This window comes from Peromyscus eremicus, chromosome 5 (assembly GCF_949786415.1).
Source record: "Peromyscus eremicus chromosome 5, PerEre_H2_v1, whole genome shotgun sequence".
NCBI classification, from domain to species: Eukaryota; Metazoa; Chordata; class Mammalia; order Rodentia; family Cricetidae; genus Peromyscus; species Peromyscus eremicus.
In genome coordinates this window covers 83038823-83056038 of record NC_081420.1, presented here as the reverse complement: position 1 = coordinate 83056038, position 17216 = coordinate 83038823, and the positions used below count along the sequence as shown (strand labels likewise).

At 46.7% G+C, this 17216-nt stretch overlaps 2 protein-coding genes across 4 annotated transcripts in view; one reads left to right on the top strand and one right to left on the bottom strand.

Annotated features, from left to right (window-relative positions):
• The first annotated feature begins 20 nt into the window (after positions 1-20).
• Sprtn (SprT-like N-terminal domain) lies at positions 21-8036 on the top strand. Of its 2 annotated transcripts, none has more exons than XM_059263807.1 (5): positions 21-505; positions 1422-1521; positions 2217-2345; positions 3462-3729; positions 4505-8036. In XM_059263807.1, exons 1-5 carry the CDS (start codon positions 297-299, stop codon positions 5278-5280), a joined length of 1482 nt encoding a protein of 493 aa, XP_059119790.1. In that variant the 5' UTR covers positions 21-296; the 3' UTR covers positions 5281-8036. The 2 variants fall into 2 exon arrangements, with proteins under 2 accessions (XP_059119790.1, XP_059119791.1); XM_059263808.1 differs by lacking the exon at positions 21-505 and adding an exon at positions 542-988.
• A 3233-nt stretch (positions 8037-11269) lies between these two features.
• Egln1 (egl-9 family hypoxia inducible factor 1) overlaps positions 11270-17216 on the bottom strand; it is a 41801-nt gene continuing 35854 nt past the window's right edge. The window contains exons 3-6 of one of the 2 annotated variants that reach the window (XR_009379401.1): positions 16233-16369; positions 14352-14419; positions 13543-13734; positions 11270-13465 (exon numbers count right to left, since the gene is read on the bottom strand). Coding sequence is in view for 1 of the 2 variants with exons in the window: in XM_059263805.1 (XP_059119788.1) it covers positions 13407-13465; positions 14352-14419; positions 16233-16369 (264 nt within the window). In the remaining variant the exon portion in view is untranslated. The remainder of the gene's footprint in view (positions 13466-13542; positions 13735-14351; positions 14420-16232; positions 16370-17216) is intronic. The other variant, XM_059263805.1, reaches the window with a different exon arrangement.

Here is a 17216-nt window from a genome sequence, read left to right as displayed (position 1 = left end):
GCGCGTGCGCGGACGAGCCAGTACGGAAGTCAGAGCAGGCTCGGGCACGGACCAGACTTGACGTGAGTCTCAGGACTTCAGGGGCGTTCAGGAGGCTGCCAGCTTCCTGGAGCCGTCCCTAGCCCGAGCCCCGCGTTCCTAAGCCTGTGCCCGCGGGGCGGCTCCGAGCCACTTTCGGTTAGGCGTTCGAGGCGAGCCCGCGAGCACCTGACAGCCGGGCCCGGAGGTCTCGCGAGACCCGTGCGCTGCGCGAGCACGACCGGCGTCTTTGGAGTAACCTGGGCGGGAGTGGCGCGATGGACGAGGATCTGGTGGTTGCCCTGCGGCTGCAGGAGGAGTGGGACTTGCGCGCGGCGGCGCGGGAGCCCGTGTCGTTGGTGGATTCGTCCTGGGAGCTGGTGGACCCCACCCCGGACCTGCAGGCGCTCTTCTTGCAGTTTAACGACCGCTTCTTTTGGGGTCAGCTGGAGGCGGTGGAAGTGAAGTGGAGTGTGCGCATGACACTGTGAGTGCGCCCACGAACGGCTCGGAACGTGGGGAAGGGCGAGGCCGCTGAGTTGTCGTTGGTGTCCCCGCCTCGCGGTGGAGGGAGAGGTCACTGGGAGACGTGCCTACACCCGACTGGGCCGGGCCTAACGGCCCTCAGGGATGTGCCAGTGATGATCTTTTTTAACCCATTGAATTTGAGAAGTCCCATTCGAGATAGTATTCTGCCCTCCACATACACAATCACATAGAAAGCAGCCTGCAGTAAAGCAGGGTAAGATGTAGTGTACATCTAACTTCACACCAACCCTATGACACTTTTGGAGAAGTGCCCCTGCAGACGTGGTGGCTAAACCATTCCCTGCAGATGAATGCCTGTGTGGATCCGAGTGGGTGACAGAGTGGGTGAGGGTGAGCAAGTGTTAGTGCCTGCAGCCAAGTGTCCCACTCAGGAAAGCCATCTGCCACCAGGGACTTTTTCCTGTGAACAGCACACAAACTGGTAAGGATTTGCTTTTGTGTTTTTTTTGTTTTTGTTTTTGAGACAGGGCCTCACTATGTACCCCTGGCTGTCCTGGAACTCACCGTGTAGACCAGGCTGGCCTGGAACTCAAGATATCTACCTGCCTCTGCCTCCCATAGTGCTGGGATTAAAGGCATGCACCACCACGACAGGCTAGGGTTTACTTTTTTTGTTTGTTTGTTTTTCAAGACAGGGTTTCTCTGTGTAGTTTTGGTGCCTGTCCTGGAACTCACTCTGTAGCCCAGGCTGGCCTCAAACTCACAGAGATCCGCCTGCCTCTGCCTCCCGAGTGCAGGGATTAAAGGCATGCACCACCACGCCTGGCTAGGGTTTACTTTTTGGTTGTTTGGTCTCTGATTCTCCAAATCAATGGATTTGGTGAATCTAATCCATCATTGTGACTGTTTTCCAGGTGTGCTGGGATTTGCACCTATGAAGGAAGAGGAGGAATGTGTTCCATCCGTCTCAGTGAGCCCCTTCTAAAACTGAGACCAAGAAAGGACCTTGTAGAGGTATTCTTTGCATAAACCTGGTTCTCAGCCCAGTGGTTTGTGGGAATTTTCCTTTCTTTCTTTTTTTTTTTGTTTTTTTTTTGTTTTTTGTTTTTTTCTTTTAAGACAAGATCTTGAGAGTAGCCCAGGCTGGTTTCAACCTCAAGATCCCCTTGCCTCAGTTCTGAGGGACAGCTGTGCACTACCATTCCTGGCCAGGATATCTTGTTACTTTTTAAGAGACAGTCTCTGTTACCCAAGTTGGCCCTGGTCTTATAGGCTTCTCTTGCTACAGCCTCCTCAGTGAGCTGGCATGCATGTACCCAGCTATTTTTTAGGAGGGTGATGGTGAGGGAGGCAGAGTCTGATGCTGCCAAGCTGGTATCAAACTCCTGATTCTTCTACCTCCAGCCTTGAGTTCAGGATCACAGGTATGCATCATTTTTACCCAGCATATACTTAGCTTTGTGCCCATTTAAAGTTTTTATGTGGTTGGATTCACCAACCTTTAGGGTTTGAGTTGGTAGATAAATAGGCCTTTTTGAGCAAATGTTATTCCTTGAATTGTTTACTGGGATCTGCAGAGTTTGGAATATTATATGCAGAGTTTTGTGTATTTGGGCCTACAGACAGCTAAGACTCCAAGTTAAGAAAGAGAATGCTTTTTCTTCTTCAGACATGCCCTAGAAAATTAATTTGTTGGTTTTCTGTTTCAGACTCTTTTGCATGAAATGATACATGCCTACTTATTTGTCACTAATAATGATAAAGACCGGGAAGGACATGGCCCAGAGTTCTGCAAACATATGCATCGAATCAACCAACTGACAGGAGCCAACATAACGGTATTCTGAGCTACACATGTTTGGGGAGCAGGGGGAACCAGTAAACCAGTCTTGCCTCAAACTCACAATTCTAACTCAGCCTCCTAAGTACTGGGATTGTAGGTTTGTGCCACTAAGCCCAGCAGCCATTCAGAGTTATAGTACTTACATTCATTCAGTGAAATGAAGATTTTCAGCCTTGAACAAGAATCCTACAGAAATGAATGGACTTGTCTAGGCTCTTGGGTTAGAATGGCTACAGAGCCAGCAGTCTCTTCCTTGAGGCCCCCAGCAACTCCAGGTCAGCAGCATTTGAGGCATGCTTCCTTGGTCCTTCCTGCATTATACTTTTCTAGACCTTCAGGAGGAGCTTCTCCTACATCTGTGACAGTCCCTCATCAGAGGTTCTTTGAGTTCTGACACTGTAGTATTGGAGGAGAGACCACAGTCAAGGCTGAGGTGCGCCCTCCCTACACTGGTGATCCTGCTTGTACCACTGAACTCTTCTGGAACTATCTGTTGCCATGCAAATGATGTGACAACAGTGCCTGCTTTTTTGATAGCTTGAGAGCAAGGACATGCAGTGTATTAGCACAGCTTGAGTACTAATTAAATATTATAGACTGTGGGAGTTTTCAGTTTTCTATAGGAAGGGTTGTTCAGCCCTTTAGCAGTTTATATTGTTTCTAGGAATTTACACTTAAAGAAATCTGTATGCTTTCTTCTGAGAGACAAATTCCTCCCAGGTGGTCTCAACCCTTTCTCCTTGTTAGAGGCTTATTACAGTGCTATAGTAAACCACTGTTCAGTCCTAGCTTTTGATCATGTTGTTCAATCGCTGAAACAGTTAGTATTCATAGAGGTGTTTGATGGTTGTGTTTCTCCACACACACCAAAATCTTTTGTCTTGTATGCTGCTATCTTATACATTAGGAAGTTTTAAATTACCTCATGTGTCCCTTTAAGGTGAACTTTTGAAAATAAACTAAGTATAGTAGCTGTCTTTCCCAAAATAGAACTTTTTAGAAATATCTGAGAAGTGGAATATTTAAAAAGCAAACGAAGACTCCTTGGGTAAAATATCTCTGTAGAGTGGCTAACTTGTGTCTTAACTGCTGGACCCTTCCCTCTGCCCAGGTCTACCACACTTTCCATGATGAGGTGGATGAGTACCGTCGGCACTGGTGGCGCTGTGATGGGCCCTGCCAGCACAAACAGCCCTACTATGGCTATGTGAAACGAGCAACCAACAGGGCACCGTCTGCCCACGACTACTGGTGGGCTGACCACCAGAAAACTTGTGGAGGCACCTACATAAAAATCAAGGAGCCAGAGAACTATTCAAAGAAAGGCAGAGGAAAGACAAAACCAGGCAAGCAGCCAGCCTCAGCAGTGGAGACTAAAGGTACATCTCCATCTCTTCTCCCATCTCTGTGACCCTGGCTAGTGCATGGACAGTGCTGCCTGTTGGGGAACTGGGTTAAGGTTTGTGCAGGACTGTTCTTTTCAGGTATAAAACCACAAAGTGATGGTGGGAACGTGCTTCACTCTGTGGAAGTGAGGAAAGGTGAATTGGTCTCCATTTGCAGTATCTGAGGGAGTCGGTGAAAACGGTAACTCAAGAGCACCCAGAGCGTGAGTCCTGACCAATCCGGCCCTTCCTGTCTCAGTGACCTCTGCTGTCTTAGGAGGATAGGAAAGGAGTTTGGCCTGCATTTGTCCCTGTGTCATCCTTAGGAACTGCTCCTGTCCTCAGAAGCTCTGAGGAGGCGGCAGTGGTTACTGAAGTTCATGCTTCCCCTTACAAGGTTGTCAGTTGGTGGGGTAGGCCTCAGGAGCCCAGCTCTAGTTCCTAATCTGAAGTGCTGAGAAGTCAAGGGACTAGAGAATTGGTGCAGAGGGACTGAATCTGTGGGAAGCCGGGTAAGGAGAGCAGATTAGAGGAATCCAAGCTCTTGGCTGGAAAATTCCTTAGATTCTTCTATCTACAGTTTCTTCCTCTTCCTGTTCTTGCAGTACGGGGCTCTGACTACTGAAGGTTGCCTTCTCTTGTCAATAGGTGACTACTGCACAGAATCTGAGTTAGAAGGAAGTAATCCTTCGTTTTAGATAACCACCATTTGCTCAGTGTTTAGCACTGTGGCAGTGTTTTGAGGAAGACTCTTCTGTTTCCTTTGCAGACAAGCCGTCCAGAGGGGAGACCCAGCCACTCATCCCATTCAGTGGAAAAGGGTATGTTCTTGGAGCTACGAGTACTTGTTCTTCACCTGGGAAGTTGAACACCTCATACATGGTTAATGAAGCCAAAGGTCTCTCAAGTCAAGATCATTCAGCAAGTGCCTTGAGACTCAATTCCAACATTGAGGTGAAATGTGAACAGAATGGTTTCCCAAGTAAAAAAACTCATCTGGTCTCCCCTGTTCCCACTGCTGGTCACCAAAGTGTCCTGAGCAGCTATTTCCCCAGAGTCTCTGTTGCCAACCAAAAGGCTTTCAGAAATGTGAATGGATCCCCAGTAAAGAGTGGGACCATTGAGGATGGCACTAAGCATTCAGCCTCATCTGGTTCTCAGAGAAAGGGTCCACCTTCCAGAGCGTCCCTGAGAAATGCCTCCAAAGTCATGGCGTCTGCGACTGTGACATCCTCATCCATATCCCAAGAGGAGAGTGGGTCTGAAGACCAGTTCCCAAACAAGCGACCCAGGGTGGAGGACAGGATTGCTCTGGATAATATCAACAAGGAGCAAACACAGAGTGGTGGTGGTGGTGGTGATCTTCAGAATAGCTCACGGCCCACAGCCACCAGCACAGTTCAGAATTCAAGCAGCTCATGCAGTCAGCGACGGCTGGTCAACTGTCCAGTTTGTCAGAGTGTAGTTTTGGAGTCACACATCAATGAGCACTTGGACCGCTGCCTGGAAGGTAACAAAACCAATCTCCGACCTCGAAGAGTCTGAAATGGAGTGGGTCCCACACCACATGTTGGCTTATGGTGGTGTTGCCCTCCAGGTGAAGGAACTGTGGGTTACAGCCAGGCTTATTACACCAACAGTGTTCTGTTTTACATACACATAGTGAGCAGTTGAGTCTGCATCTCCATCCAGGTGTGATGCTCCAACCCTATAGTTCCAGGTACTCAGGAAGCTGAGGCAGATCATCTCTTGAGCCCATGACCCTGGGTAATGTAGGGAGTTGCTGTCATCCTGTGTGTCAAGGTGCTGTGTTCACCCATGCCTTACCAGGACTTTGGCTCAGTTTTTCCTGTAGAAATGTATGATTTTAGGTACTTTTGTTCTTCCTTGTTCTTGAAGGTTTTAGAGTATTTTTATTTGTATAGTCTTAAGATAGTCTTATCAGGATCCCCGACAGTCAAATACTTTTAATGTTAAGGTCCATTCTTTGAGCTGATGTTAATGTTTGACATCAGATTCTTTGTCCAGACTGTATGAAACATAGTAGTTGTTCTAAAAGTACTCAGAGGTCTTTCTTTTTTTTTTTCTTTTCTTTTTTTTTTTCCCCTCAGAATTGTAGCAGTGAATAAGCTTTCTGTATTTTAAAAGAATTTACTTTCTACATAAAGGTGGTAGTGAATTTTAAAGACTTCTATATTTTCAGTAATTTATATTTTAAGTATAAAGAAAAAAAATATATATATATAAAATATAATCTGTCCCACCTTTACTAAAAAGTGGCAGCAGATTTTGAAGACCCTCCTGTATTTAAAAGAATTTTCTAACTCCTGACAGCTCATGCTTAAAATCCCAGCACTTGGGAGGCTGAGGCAGGAAGATGGCTGTGGGGTTTAAAACCAACTTGGGCTTACGTTCCAGCCTGGGCTATAGTGAGACCATGTCTCCAAAACAAAACAAAACATTTTTACCTCCATCCCATCTATGTTTGTTAAAAGGTGGCAGCAGATTTTAGAGTAAAGTAGATTCAGAATATATAGTACAGTTTTGGAATGTTACAGCGGTTACTCAGTTCTGCAGCAGGCCAGATTTGATGGGGACTTAAGTGAATCGTTAAAACTTGGTGCTAAAAAGTAACTGATATATTAACATCTCACAAAGCTGCCCACTTCCCTGGAGAGCAGAAAGATGTACGGAAGCAGCACTGTGAACTCTGTGCCATGTGAGAAGCAAAAGCACTATCATCCGAGCACTAGGAAGTTCTTGCTTCATCCTTCCATGTTCAGCAGAGGGACACAGATACTTGGCTCAGTTTGTCTTATGGCTGTCCCTCCACCTTGCTGACGTTGCTACAAGGTCATTTATACATTGTAAGGTGCACAAATTTAGTGAGCATCTGGGTGAACCTGGTTTGCCTGGTGTTCCACTGTATAACTTCCCCCATTACCTCCCCAAGAGGGGCTGGGGGAGTCCTGTTATAGTTGTCCCTTTAGAGTGCCTACCTTCTCCATCCCCAAAGGTCACAGTTTACCAGACAGTGTGAAGGTAGTGTCTTTGTTACTGTGTGTAAACGTTCATTTTCATTCTTCTGTAGAATTTAAAGATACCCGAAGTTTCCCCCTCACCCCATTGGTGAACCATTGGAAGTAAGTATCCCAGTGCAGGGCTAAGTAATGCTGACACACCCACTCGGGAGTGGCACTGGTCTCAGGGCGTCTCTGTGTTCAGCTCCATCAAACTCTGAATTCCCTCCTTCAGCGGTGTACAAGTGTCAACTTTTCAGCATTCTTGACAGTATCTTTAGTCTGTCAGGTTGGAAAACAAGTTTTGATATTTCTTAAAGCATGAAGTTCAATAGTATTAAATGTTTTTATATAAATGGCTATTAAAGTTTTGTGTTTAAATATATGCCATATTTTTATCAATTTAACAGGTTATAAGCAATTAAATATTTTCTGAGCCAAACTGCATAAAGTTCTAGGGCTATGAAGTAAGTGGTAGTTCATGCCTTTCAGAGCTACATCCTCAGAGGGGGAAAGATGCAGATTAATCTCAGGGCCCTATAATAGTGCTGGGACGGGGTTCCACCCTGGCACTGTTTTTTAGTGAATTGAGTTAGCTTGTTAAATGGGAAGGGCCTCAGTAGGCAGGGAGGTATCTGGGCACATCCTGTGTGAGATGCAGGAGGAAGAGTGCAGATAGACAGGCCTAGCCAGCATAAGGGTGGGATACAGCTGCCGTGTTCTCCAGTCCTCTGTAGTGCCAGTTGATACAGGGCAGGAGGGAAAGAGGATGAGCTAGGTGCAGAAAGTACCTAGGTGCAGTTGGGAGGCAACATCAGGTTCTGAAATGCTGGAGAGAAAGTGGAAATTTAATGAGCCCATACTTGTTAGAGAAAATATGCCCCTAAGAATAGTTATCCCTGTATCTGTCATTTATATTTACATTTATCAGTGAAACGTGCTCCATTTTGTTTGTATTCTTTGGAAGCAAATTTCTAACCTCACAGTGGAGCTAAAGTTGGTTCAGCTCCCCACTGTAGGGCCACAGCCATAGGTTCTGTTTCTATAGAAACTTGTCTTTACATCCCAGTTCCATGCTGGTTAACAAACATGAGAACCCTTTATTTGGCTTTGGCCAACTGTGCACACACACTATGCACATACTCAGATCTTAACTGGGATCTGAGGTAAATGGGAAAACACTAACTAAACCTCATCTTCTCTCATTGTTCCAAAGCTCTAGGATTGTATTTTTTTCAAAGATTTACAGAATTTAAAAATAAATGAATGTTTTGACATAAAGCGGTTGATGTGTCTTTCTGATTTGATTTTTGTGATGCTGAGGATGTAACCTGGCTCCTTATATGTACCTGGTTAAGTGTTCTACCACTGAACCATATCCCCAGTCCTGACATGGTCTCTTAAGATTACCTAGGTAGGCTACCCTGGCCATGCACCACCACAGCCCTGGTGTTTTCATCTTGGTTACTGAGTTGAGGTCTTTTCCTCCCCTTTCCTTGATTCAGAGTATTAGACCACACTCAGTTTGGCTCATAATCTCCATAGACTAAAGATAGCCATGGTCAGTAAAATGGTAGAGTAAAAGCGAAGACCAGCTGGGAAGCTGTTTACAACAAGTACATCCTCCTGAATGGTACACTCTACAGAGCAGACATCAGAGGTGTAGGGATGTCATCCCATACGCAAACCAGGGTGCGGAGCACACCGAGGAATCAGATCCCACATTTGCTATCTTGGTTCTCTGTCTTCCAGTAGCAACACCACCTGCTTGCTGTAGGTTATACATGCAGGACATTTAGCTGAAATTCCTTTCAAAGCTGGCTACTTGAAGCCTTGGAAACTTCCTTTTAATTCTTAATCTCTACTGATCCCACCCCTCAATTTTTTTTAACATATTGTGTGTGTGTGTGTGTGTGTGTGTGTGTGTGTGTGTGTGTGTGTGTATGCATGCATGTATGCATGCATGCTCTGTGGACAACTTTGAGAGTAAGCTGTCAAAGATTTTAGATTTATGTGTGCATACTATATTAAAATAATTCATCAACAGCTGGGTATGGTGGTATACATCTTTAATCCCAGCATGCAGAGGCAGAGGCAAATGGATCTCTGAATTCCAAACCAGCCAGAGCTACACAGTGAAACCGTGTCTCAAAAACTAAATTCATAAATACACATTTGTATGCTTACATATACAAACATAAGGCCAAGAATGTAATCCCAGCAATCAGTAAGGCTGGAAGACTGAACGGTTTGGTCTCAGAGTGAGAGTCTGTCTCAAAAACACAAGTATCTAGTTTCCTTTATATAAAATAACCTGGACTCACAATGACTTGAGTATTTCCATAGCTGCTCCATGGGACCAGAAGTAGAAGATGGAGGGTTGGCTTCTCCACACAATAGAGAAGAAGCCGTGCATTCTGATACTGCTGGGACCACGAGCACCGTGAGCTCAGAGCACAGATGTGTGTGCTCTGCTTTCGAACACTTCTAGGGCTGCATTTCTACTCCACTGTGTTTCATTGAACCCATCCTTCCTTGGGCATCTTATAGCTCCCTCTCCCTTTTTACATTTTCTTGGGGAGAACTTGCTCATGCCACAGCATGTGTGTTGGTCAGGGAGAAACTTGCAGGAGTCCCTTCTCTCCTACCACATGGGTTTCAGGAAGGGAACTCGGTCAGACTTGGCAGTGTTAGCAGCCATCTCACTGGCCCTTAGCCCTTGGATTTAACTGAAGACAACTCTTTCAGTCTTCTCGTTTCTGTTCCCTGAAGGGATGACTATTTCCCCTGCCTGCCTTTCCTTTTATGTTGTTTGGTTCTGAGAGTCAGGACTCCACCATGTGAATCCAGTTGCCTGGACTCCTGAGTTGGGCTCCCTTTGCAGCTGTAACTACAGGAGTGTACCACAGTGCTGGACATGGTTCTCTAATTTCACATGTTAAGTTTTGGCCAAGAAAATGCTCATTTGAGTGCATTTAGGTTTCTTATGCTTTACAGTTAAGACTTTTCACCGACTGCAGCCAAGTCTCAACTTCTTTCCTTTCCTTTGGAAAGGCTTGGTTTTTCTTGCCTTGCAAACACGGGGGGGGGGGGGGGGGGCGCGGCTCTGGCTGATTGATCCCCTTCAGAGGTGAAGTAAAGTTGTTCCCCAGAAGGGAACATGACAGAATTAAGTATGTGCTGCCCTGTTCCCACTGTGTAATAGGAGCACCAGGAAGAAAGCAGAGAATGCCCCCAGGTGGTGGGGTGTGATTTCACCAGGGCTGAGAAAAGCCACAGGCTAATGCAAGCAAGCCATGAAACTGTAGAGACCAGGGATGAGAACATTCCAGAGACTTGGACAGGCCCAGTAGCATAAAGAACCAGTGGTGGGGCTTCCCAGGCTCTACACAGCAGAACCATACTTTCCGAATCTAAGGTTTCCAGTGGGGGTTCCTGTACTGAGCTGAGTTGTGGGCCAGAGAGCATCTATTCTGCCCACATTTTGGGTATCAGGAGTTGTTACATGGAGTTTGGGAAACAGGAAACCGAACACTGAATAGATGAATCCAAGGAGCCAGGTGGGCAGAAAGAGCCACCAGCCCAGGCAGGCTCAGGTTTCTAGCTACAGGACCCAGGTGGAAGTGAAGGCATGCAGAGGATTAAAAAGCTATCCCAGGCAGGGATGATGCCTTAGAACTAAAGCACAGCACTAGGGAGGCTGAGCAGGACTGCTGTTGGAAGACAGCCTGGACAACAGCAAGACCCCATCTCAAAACTAAACAAAAGGCTCAGAAGGTTAAATCAGAACTAAGGAGACCATTAATTCTGTTTTATTACATGCCACACTCAGTCTTTATTTCTAACACACTCATCCTCTGACCCACCCCACTGCACATTTCAGTCCAGTTTTCCAAATGCCCTGAGGAGCCAAAACATTGAACACCACACTCTGTTGGTTGTTTGAGTTTTTGTGTTTGGAGACAAGATCTTACTATGGAACCCTGGCGAGCCAGGTAGGCCTCAGATTCATAGAGACCCTCCTGCCTCTCAAGTGCTAGGATTAAAGGTGTGTGCCACTATACCTGGCACCACTCTAAATTCTTAGAGCTACAGTACATCCTATTACTCTGGCCTAAGAACTGGTGCCTCTGCATGTGACCACAAATCAAAGGATGATGTGTGTCGAGCTGCATTCCAGCGGCCCTGCAGGTGTGTACCACACTCCTCCTTCAGCAGCACAAGGGTGCGAAGAAGACACATTCAACAGCTATGGTGTTCAAAGCAACTTGAAAGCCTACCGAGAAAAGAACTCTGATATTGAGAATGCAGGTGCAGCTCACTAACCATGCAGCGATGTCTCCACACTTGGAGCATCTCTCCTGGCTGTTCTCCGTTACTTACAGAAGGTAATTGCTGCATGCTGTGGACTAGACCAAAGATGCATGGCAATAAGTAACTGACCCAGGGGCCCATGATGAAAGCCAACAGATGGTAATGGGCTGCAAACAGAAGAAAGCTGGAGGTGACAACAGTTAAGTTTTTTCAAGAACATTTATACATCTTTTTAATTAGATTAGCTTTACAAGCAACGTGAGAGGCTTTCATAGGAAACACCGCGTCCAAACCATGAGTCTCTATGCAAATCCTGAAGTGCTCTGCCTATCACGGATAAAGGTCTGTTCCACAGCTGCTGAATGTGTTGAATAAACAGCATCATAAAGCTTTCTCTTTAACCAGGATTAGCACACAGAGGCCACAAACAGTTTTAAATAGAGCCCTGCTTCGTGCCACTAACATGAAATTGAGTATTCAGTTTGAGTATTAAGTGCATGACTATCCTGATTTCTTGATCTTTTCACAAGTGACCTCCAGGAAAGTACATAAACTTTCCAGAAGATCTATAGTTTAAATTTTGTCTGGCAAGCACACACCCCCTAGGCAGCAGAGTTTGGGACTTGGTACACCAGTAAAGATCCGATACAAAGTATACCAGGGACTCCCACATTGAAAGGCTGCTGCTCCAATCAAATGTCTTCTCCCACCAACGCCAAACAGTTTCTCCCAACTCTGAAACATGGTGCTTTCAGAAGGGCCAGGTGGCTAACCTTGAGCTGGCCCTCGGCTGGCAGAGGCACTTGCTGGAGAGGTTGTCAGTGGTTATTGGGGCTGAAGGGAAGGATGTGGGACAGAACTGGACTTCCTGCCATGAGCCCCTCACACAAGCACAGTGCTGAGTGACCCCCAATCCACACTCAGCTTTACTTGATTTTTTTCTCATGTTTTACATGAACAATAGCAATCTCTTAATAAGAATTACTGAGCTTTCCACAGAAAAGGTTTCTAATTGGATCCAAACTAGACAGCTGCTAAGACTGGTGTATGGTGAAATACACAGAAGGGGTTCTGTATACACACATTTTGGCAAAGATCAAGGTCAGAGACAGAACACCCAAGGGGCCAAGGAGTTACACCCCAAATCTGTGCAAAGTCTGCTTTCTAAGGGGACGGTAGAGGTGACAAGAGTCTGGCAGGCCTGGTGTGGTTGTGCCACACCGTCCCTCTTTTCTCTAAAAAGAGAAAAACCCATAAAACAATGTGTCTGGTTTTACACTTCTTCTCATTTCTAAGCTACACACATGCCTTTCACTGGTTGTGAAAATGAGCATAGCTGTCCCAGGAGCCGGTGACCATGCTTGAGGCTACAACCACACACATGTCCATGTGCCTGGGGCCACTGGGTGCTCTGCAACAGAACAAGGCTCTGATCTGGGAGGATCTGGAAGCACAGTCGAACTAAGGACAAACCACGGGGAAAACTGCAGAGGGACAGACCGACGGCAGGCCAGACCTGAAGCGGAAGAAAGCCCTTTGTTTTGGGAACCAGAGCAGAGAAGAACCTCAAGTTTATTTAGTGCCAGTCACTTAGCTTTGAAAAATTAACTTAAAAGATAAACCCTTTTCGTGTGGCGTTTTTCCTCTCATAATTCTGTAAGTTACTTGGCAGTCAGTGGTGACCATCTACTGTTGTTTCACTATCACCAAGGTCAAAGCATGACAGCAGAGACCTTTACAAGTTCAAACTACTGTGAGACAGGCCGAGAAAAACCCGTGGACTTCAGCTGCAACGCCCTTCTTTACTGTCAGTCAAAACGAATCATCATTCACTGGCGACAATCATCGTAGGAGGTCTTTAGGGCAAAATTTAATAGCATGAAGAGGTTTACAAAAATAGATTGATGTTACTTTGAGGAATAATACTGTAACTTTTTTTCTTAATTCAGTTTTGATAAATTGTACCTAATACAAAAATTCCCCGAATTCAAACTTGATATAAAAAAGAGATGAAATGAACTCAGTTAGATGACAGATCTGGCAAAATAGAAGAATGAAGAAAATCCTACATAGGGCCCTTGTTTCGCGTCCAGATGGAAAAGCCACTCTCCTCAGACAGCGTCTCCTCTTCAGTCAGTGGCCAAGTGCAGTCACAGATCTGGAGCTGACCCCACAGCAGTCACAGCAGATGGCACCCTCTGTTGGACGACACCAGCAAAGTCGCCTGGCTCCCAGCTGGAATGCCAGCCAGGAGTCTCTGCTTATCCCATCCGCGAGTCCACAGAAGGCAACGGAGCGGCTGTAGGTGGTGTGAGCACTGCTGGACCTAAGGCCCCGCTAGACATCTTTGCTGACAGAATTAGGCTTATTGAGTTCAACCCTCACACCTTTTTCACCTGCAAGAAAGAGAGAAGCGTTCACTGATTAAGTTACCAGAGCTCCTGTGACTCACCCCAAACATTTGAAGCAATACCTCCTCATGTCTCCAGCGTCCCATGAGGTCCATCCCACCAGCCATTCCCACCGCCACTGTGGCAGGTGCACGGCTCTGCAGATCTCAGAGGGCAGGCAGAGACACCAACAGACACAGCGCCGCTGTCTTTTCACTTAAAGCCACCTGACTATAAAGTAGTGGGAAACCACAGAATGGACGCAAACCATAGCTCTGAAAGTAGAGAAAGTGCACTCACATTCTGTCCTTACACTCTTACAAAAAGCTGAGCGGAGTCCTTAGAACTCAGTGAGTGGGTCCTGTGGCCGCTGGGCAGACTTCCAGAGATGGAAGGGGTAAAGCAAAGGCGGGCAAGGGCTCCATCCCTGGGCAGCACAGGCCACTGTCCCAGGCCAGGCAGGCACAGGACAAGTGCATGGCCTACACACAAAGCTGACAGCTGTGAGTCCGCGCACCTGTCTTCCTGGCTGGGCGAACATTCCTTGTGGCCACACGTTCTTTAGAGGCAGTGTTTAGAAAAGAAGGGATATTCCCTTATCTAAGGCAGAAGGGGAGGGGACCAGGTAACCCGAGGAGCACTGAGGAGTAGCTTGAGGCTCCTAAGGGCCATCACAGAAAAGATCAGTTTGTGTTTGAGTAACTAACTCATACCTGCCTCAAACTTTTGCTAAGCTTTGGACAATCTCAGCAGGTAAGAATAAAGACTAACTAAAGAAATCCTTTTGAAAATAAGGGAATTAAGGAATCTGGCAAAACACTCCTGGACTGTGGCTTTTGGAAAACACCGTCCCCAATTGTTCCGGCAGAGCCTGGCCCCCAGCTGTGTTTACCTGTGAGATATTTTACTTTAGCTCTTGCTCGTTCATCTGCATCAAAATACCAAACAGTTATTGCGTACCTAGAAGGAAATTTAAGACAGGATCAGAATGGTCCCTGGGAAGACAGTGCTCCTGACAACTTCTAATGCCCAAAGCATCCTCAGACTGATGTGTGTAGCAGGCAAGTGTGGCTTGTCCATCCCGCAGAGGAGCTGCAGCAGCCAAGCGAGGCTCACAGCCTCTCTCCATGCTCACCCAGCCTGCATGGTCAGAAACAGACAGAAGAGGGGAAAGGGCCCAGAGAGCAGGGACAGTGACTGGGACAAAGAAACCCAGGCCAGCAGTCTAACATCTCTGACTGCGTCACTGAGCAAGAGTTAAGCCGCACTCAGAAACTTCTAGGATTCCTACCTAGAGAGTCACACTGAGTTTTGACACTGGGTCTGGCTGAACCTTTTTCTAAAAATCCCCCCCTACCTGGACTACTTTATCCCACAAATAAATGTGGTACGACAGGTCTGTTCTGAGACAAAAGCATGTGTCAGGACCTGCTGAGGTAAACAGTGGAGCAAGGGACAGACACTGTGGATGTGAGCATGTGCTTCAGGCCATTGGTTCCTTGCTGACATTAGGTAAGAATACGTGGACCCAGGCCAGAGTTCATAGGAAAAGCAACAACCCAAATAAACAGCCGCCTAATCATGTCAACCCTCCTGAAGAGCCAAATGCAGGCAGAGCCAGTATGACCAGTGGTGACAGTATAGTACATGTACTCTTCCACTGGCCAGCAGCTTCCCGCTCTGCCCAGGCTCCACCCCGCTTTCTACCATGGCCTCTTCCAGGAAACAGGGTTACATGGATAGTTTTCAATCTCTCTTGCCCTGTGTCCCAGGCTGTCAGTTAACTGCCAGTTAGAATTTTGACGTAATCAATTCCTCCCAGGGCCCTCAGTCCTCACCAGAAAACCCTGCTACTTTCTTCTACGTGTGGCTTCCAGAGCTGCCTTCTTCACACCCATGTGTCTCCAGACTTCAACAGTCTGCCCTCTGCCCGGGCTATGCAGACCACGCTGGGCTCTGGCCTCTGTTCTCTGGCCCAGCGGCCCCTCTCCTGACTCTATCTCTAGCCTCCTATGTGTGCTGTGCCTGGACCCCAGGTTTCTGGTCAGGGTACCTATGACTTCAGGCTCCACCATGCAGCTGCTGCCCACTGTGATGTGATCAGTGACGGAAGCAGAGCTCAGAAGCAGGAAGAGAAAGGCCACCCTGGATGGCAGGCATGCACCAGGCATGGCAGCACGTGTGGAGCGGGATCACAACCAAAGAGTGCTAACACACCCTTCTCAGTGGGCAGTACACACTTGTGCTCTCAGAATTGTTTTTCAAAAAGCTCCTCTTTTTCTTTTTCACTTTTCTAAAAGTGTTCTGAAAACACCCAATGATCTAGAAATGGGCAGTGTTAGCAGGTGCACCACGCCACAGGAGGAGGAGGAGGAGGAGGAGGAGGAGGAGGAGGAGGAGGAGGAGGAGGAGGAGGAGGCTCAGTCCTATTCCACCTCAAGCAAAGAGCAGCTAAGAGAAGGCTGACACTCTTTTTTTTTTTTTTTTTTTTTTTTTTTGAGACAGGGTTTCTCTGTGTAGCTTTGCGCCTTTCCTGAAACTCACTCTGTAGATCCGCCTGCCTCTGCTTCCTGAGTGCTGGGATTAAAGGTGTTTACCACCACTGCCTGGCAAAGGCTGACACTCAGGACCAAGTACGAATAAGCACAATCATCCAAACTAAGAAGAGGGCCTGGAGAGCAGGCAGGCACTCCCCAGAAACTTTCGGGTTCACCCTTCGACTCACTCCTGCCCTGCCACACTGTCAACCAACTTTCCATGAACAGAACACTACCTTGTAGCATATGCTGGTTGTACTTCGTGAGGGTTGCGTCGGTCAGACCAGAAAAACAGCAGTCTATCAAATTTGGGTTCAATGTCAGCAAACTGGGCTTTGCCTTCTGGGAAAATTCGAAGTATACCTCCACTTACCTGGGAAAAGAGAATATGTCAGTATGAGCCACCAAGAATGGGACCAGGTTAAGTTGGGGATTGGGAGGAGGTAAGTAACTCAAAATGCTTAGCTGGATTACTTGTGAATATAATTATGTTAATTAACAAGGTGTAATGGTGAGCCGAGACTCCATGTACAACACTAATGCATGGAAAAATTCCTTTTTGTTGTAAGCACTTGAAACAAACAAATATACAAGATCTCCAAACCTGCTTGCAAGTTTTGAAAACCAGCAAGCACTTCTGTTCACACTGATGTCAGCACTAAGCCACTTTGCTGGGTGGCTTCCCCAGTAAAATGGTTGGTTCATCCCATCAGATAAACAATCACCGTGCTTTAACTTTCAACAGACACTGAACAAGCAGATGAACTTATGGCCTTGAATTTATTTTTTAATCTATGTTTATGTGTATTGTGGAAGTTTGAGGACACCTTTTGGGAGTTGCTGAGTCCCATGGATCAAATTTAGATCTTCAGGCTTGGCAGCAGGTGCCCGGTCCTACTGAGCCATCTCTATTCCTAACTCATTCTGCACCTGGGTCTAAATTCTAATCATAACTGCTAAGAGCTCAACTTCACCCACACAACTCATTTACCTGGACCACGGCTTTCTGTGGCGACTGGACAGTCATCACAGACAGTACATCAAGTGCACTGGGAGCCATGGGGACTCTACATGAGGAACTGGGGACATGCACCACGTGGTCCTTTTATTTTAGACTATGAGGAAAAACACTAGACTAAAATCACCAATCTGGAGATATTTTGTTACTCTTTTTTTTTGGGGGGGGGGGGCGGGGACAATAACCCAGGCTTGTGTCTAAC

Coding starts and splice junctions, on each gene's coding strand:
- Sprtn (XM_059263807.1), top strand. CDS start 297: ATGGACGAGGATCTGGTGGTTGCCCTGCGGCTGCAGGAGGAGTGGGAC. Junction 506..1,421: donor TGGAGTGTGCGCATGACACT/GTGAGTGCGCCC, acceptor ACTGTTTTCCAG/GTGTGCTGGGATTTGCACCT. Junction 3,730..4,504: donor CTCAGCAGTGGAGACTAAAG/GTACATCTCCAT, acceptor TTTCCTTTGCAG/ACAAGCCGTCCAGAGGGGAG.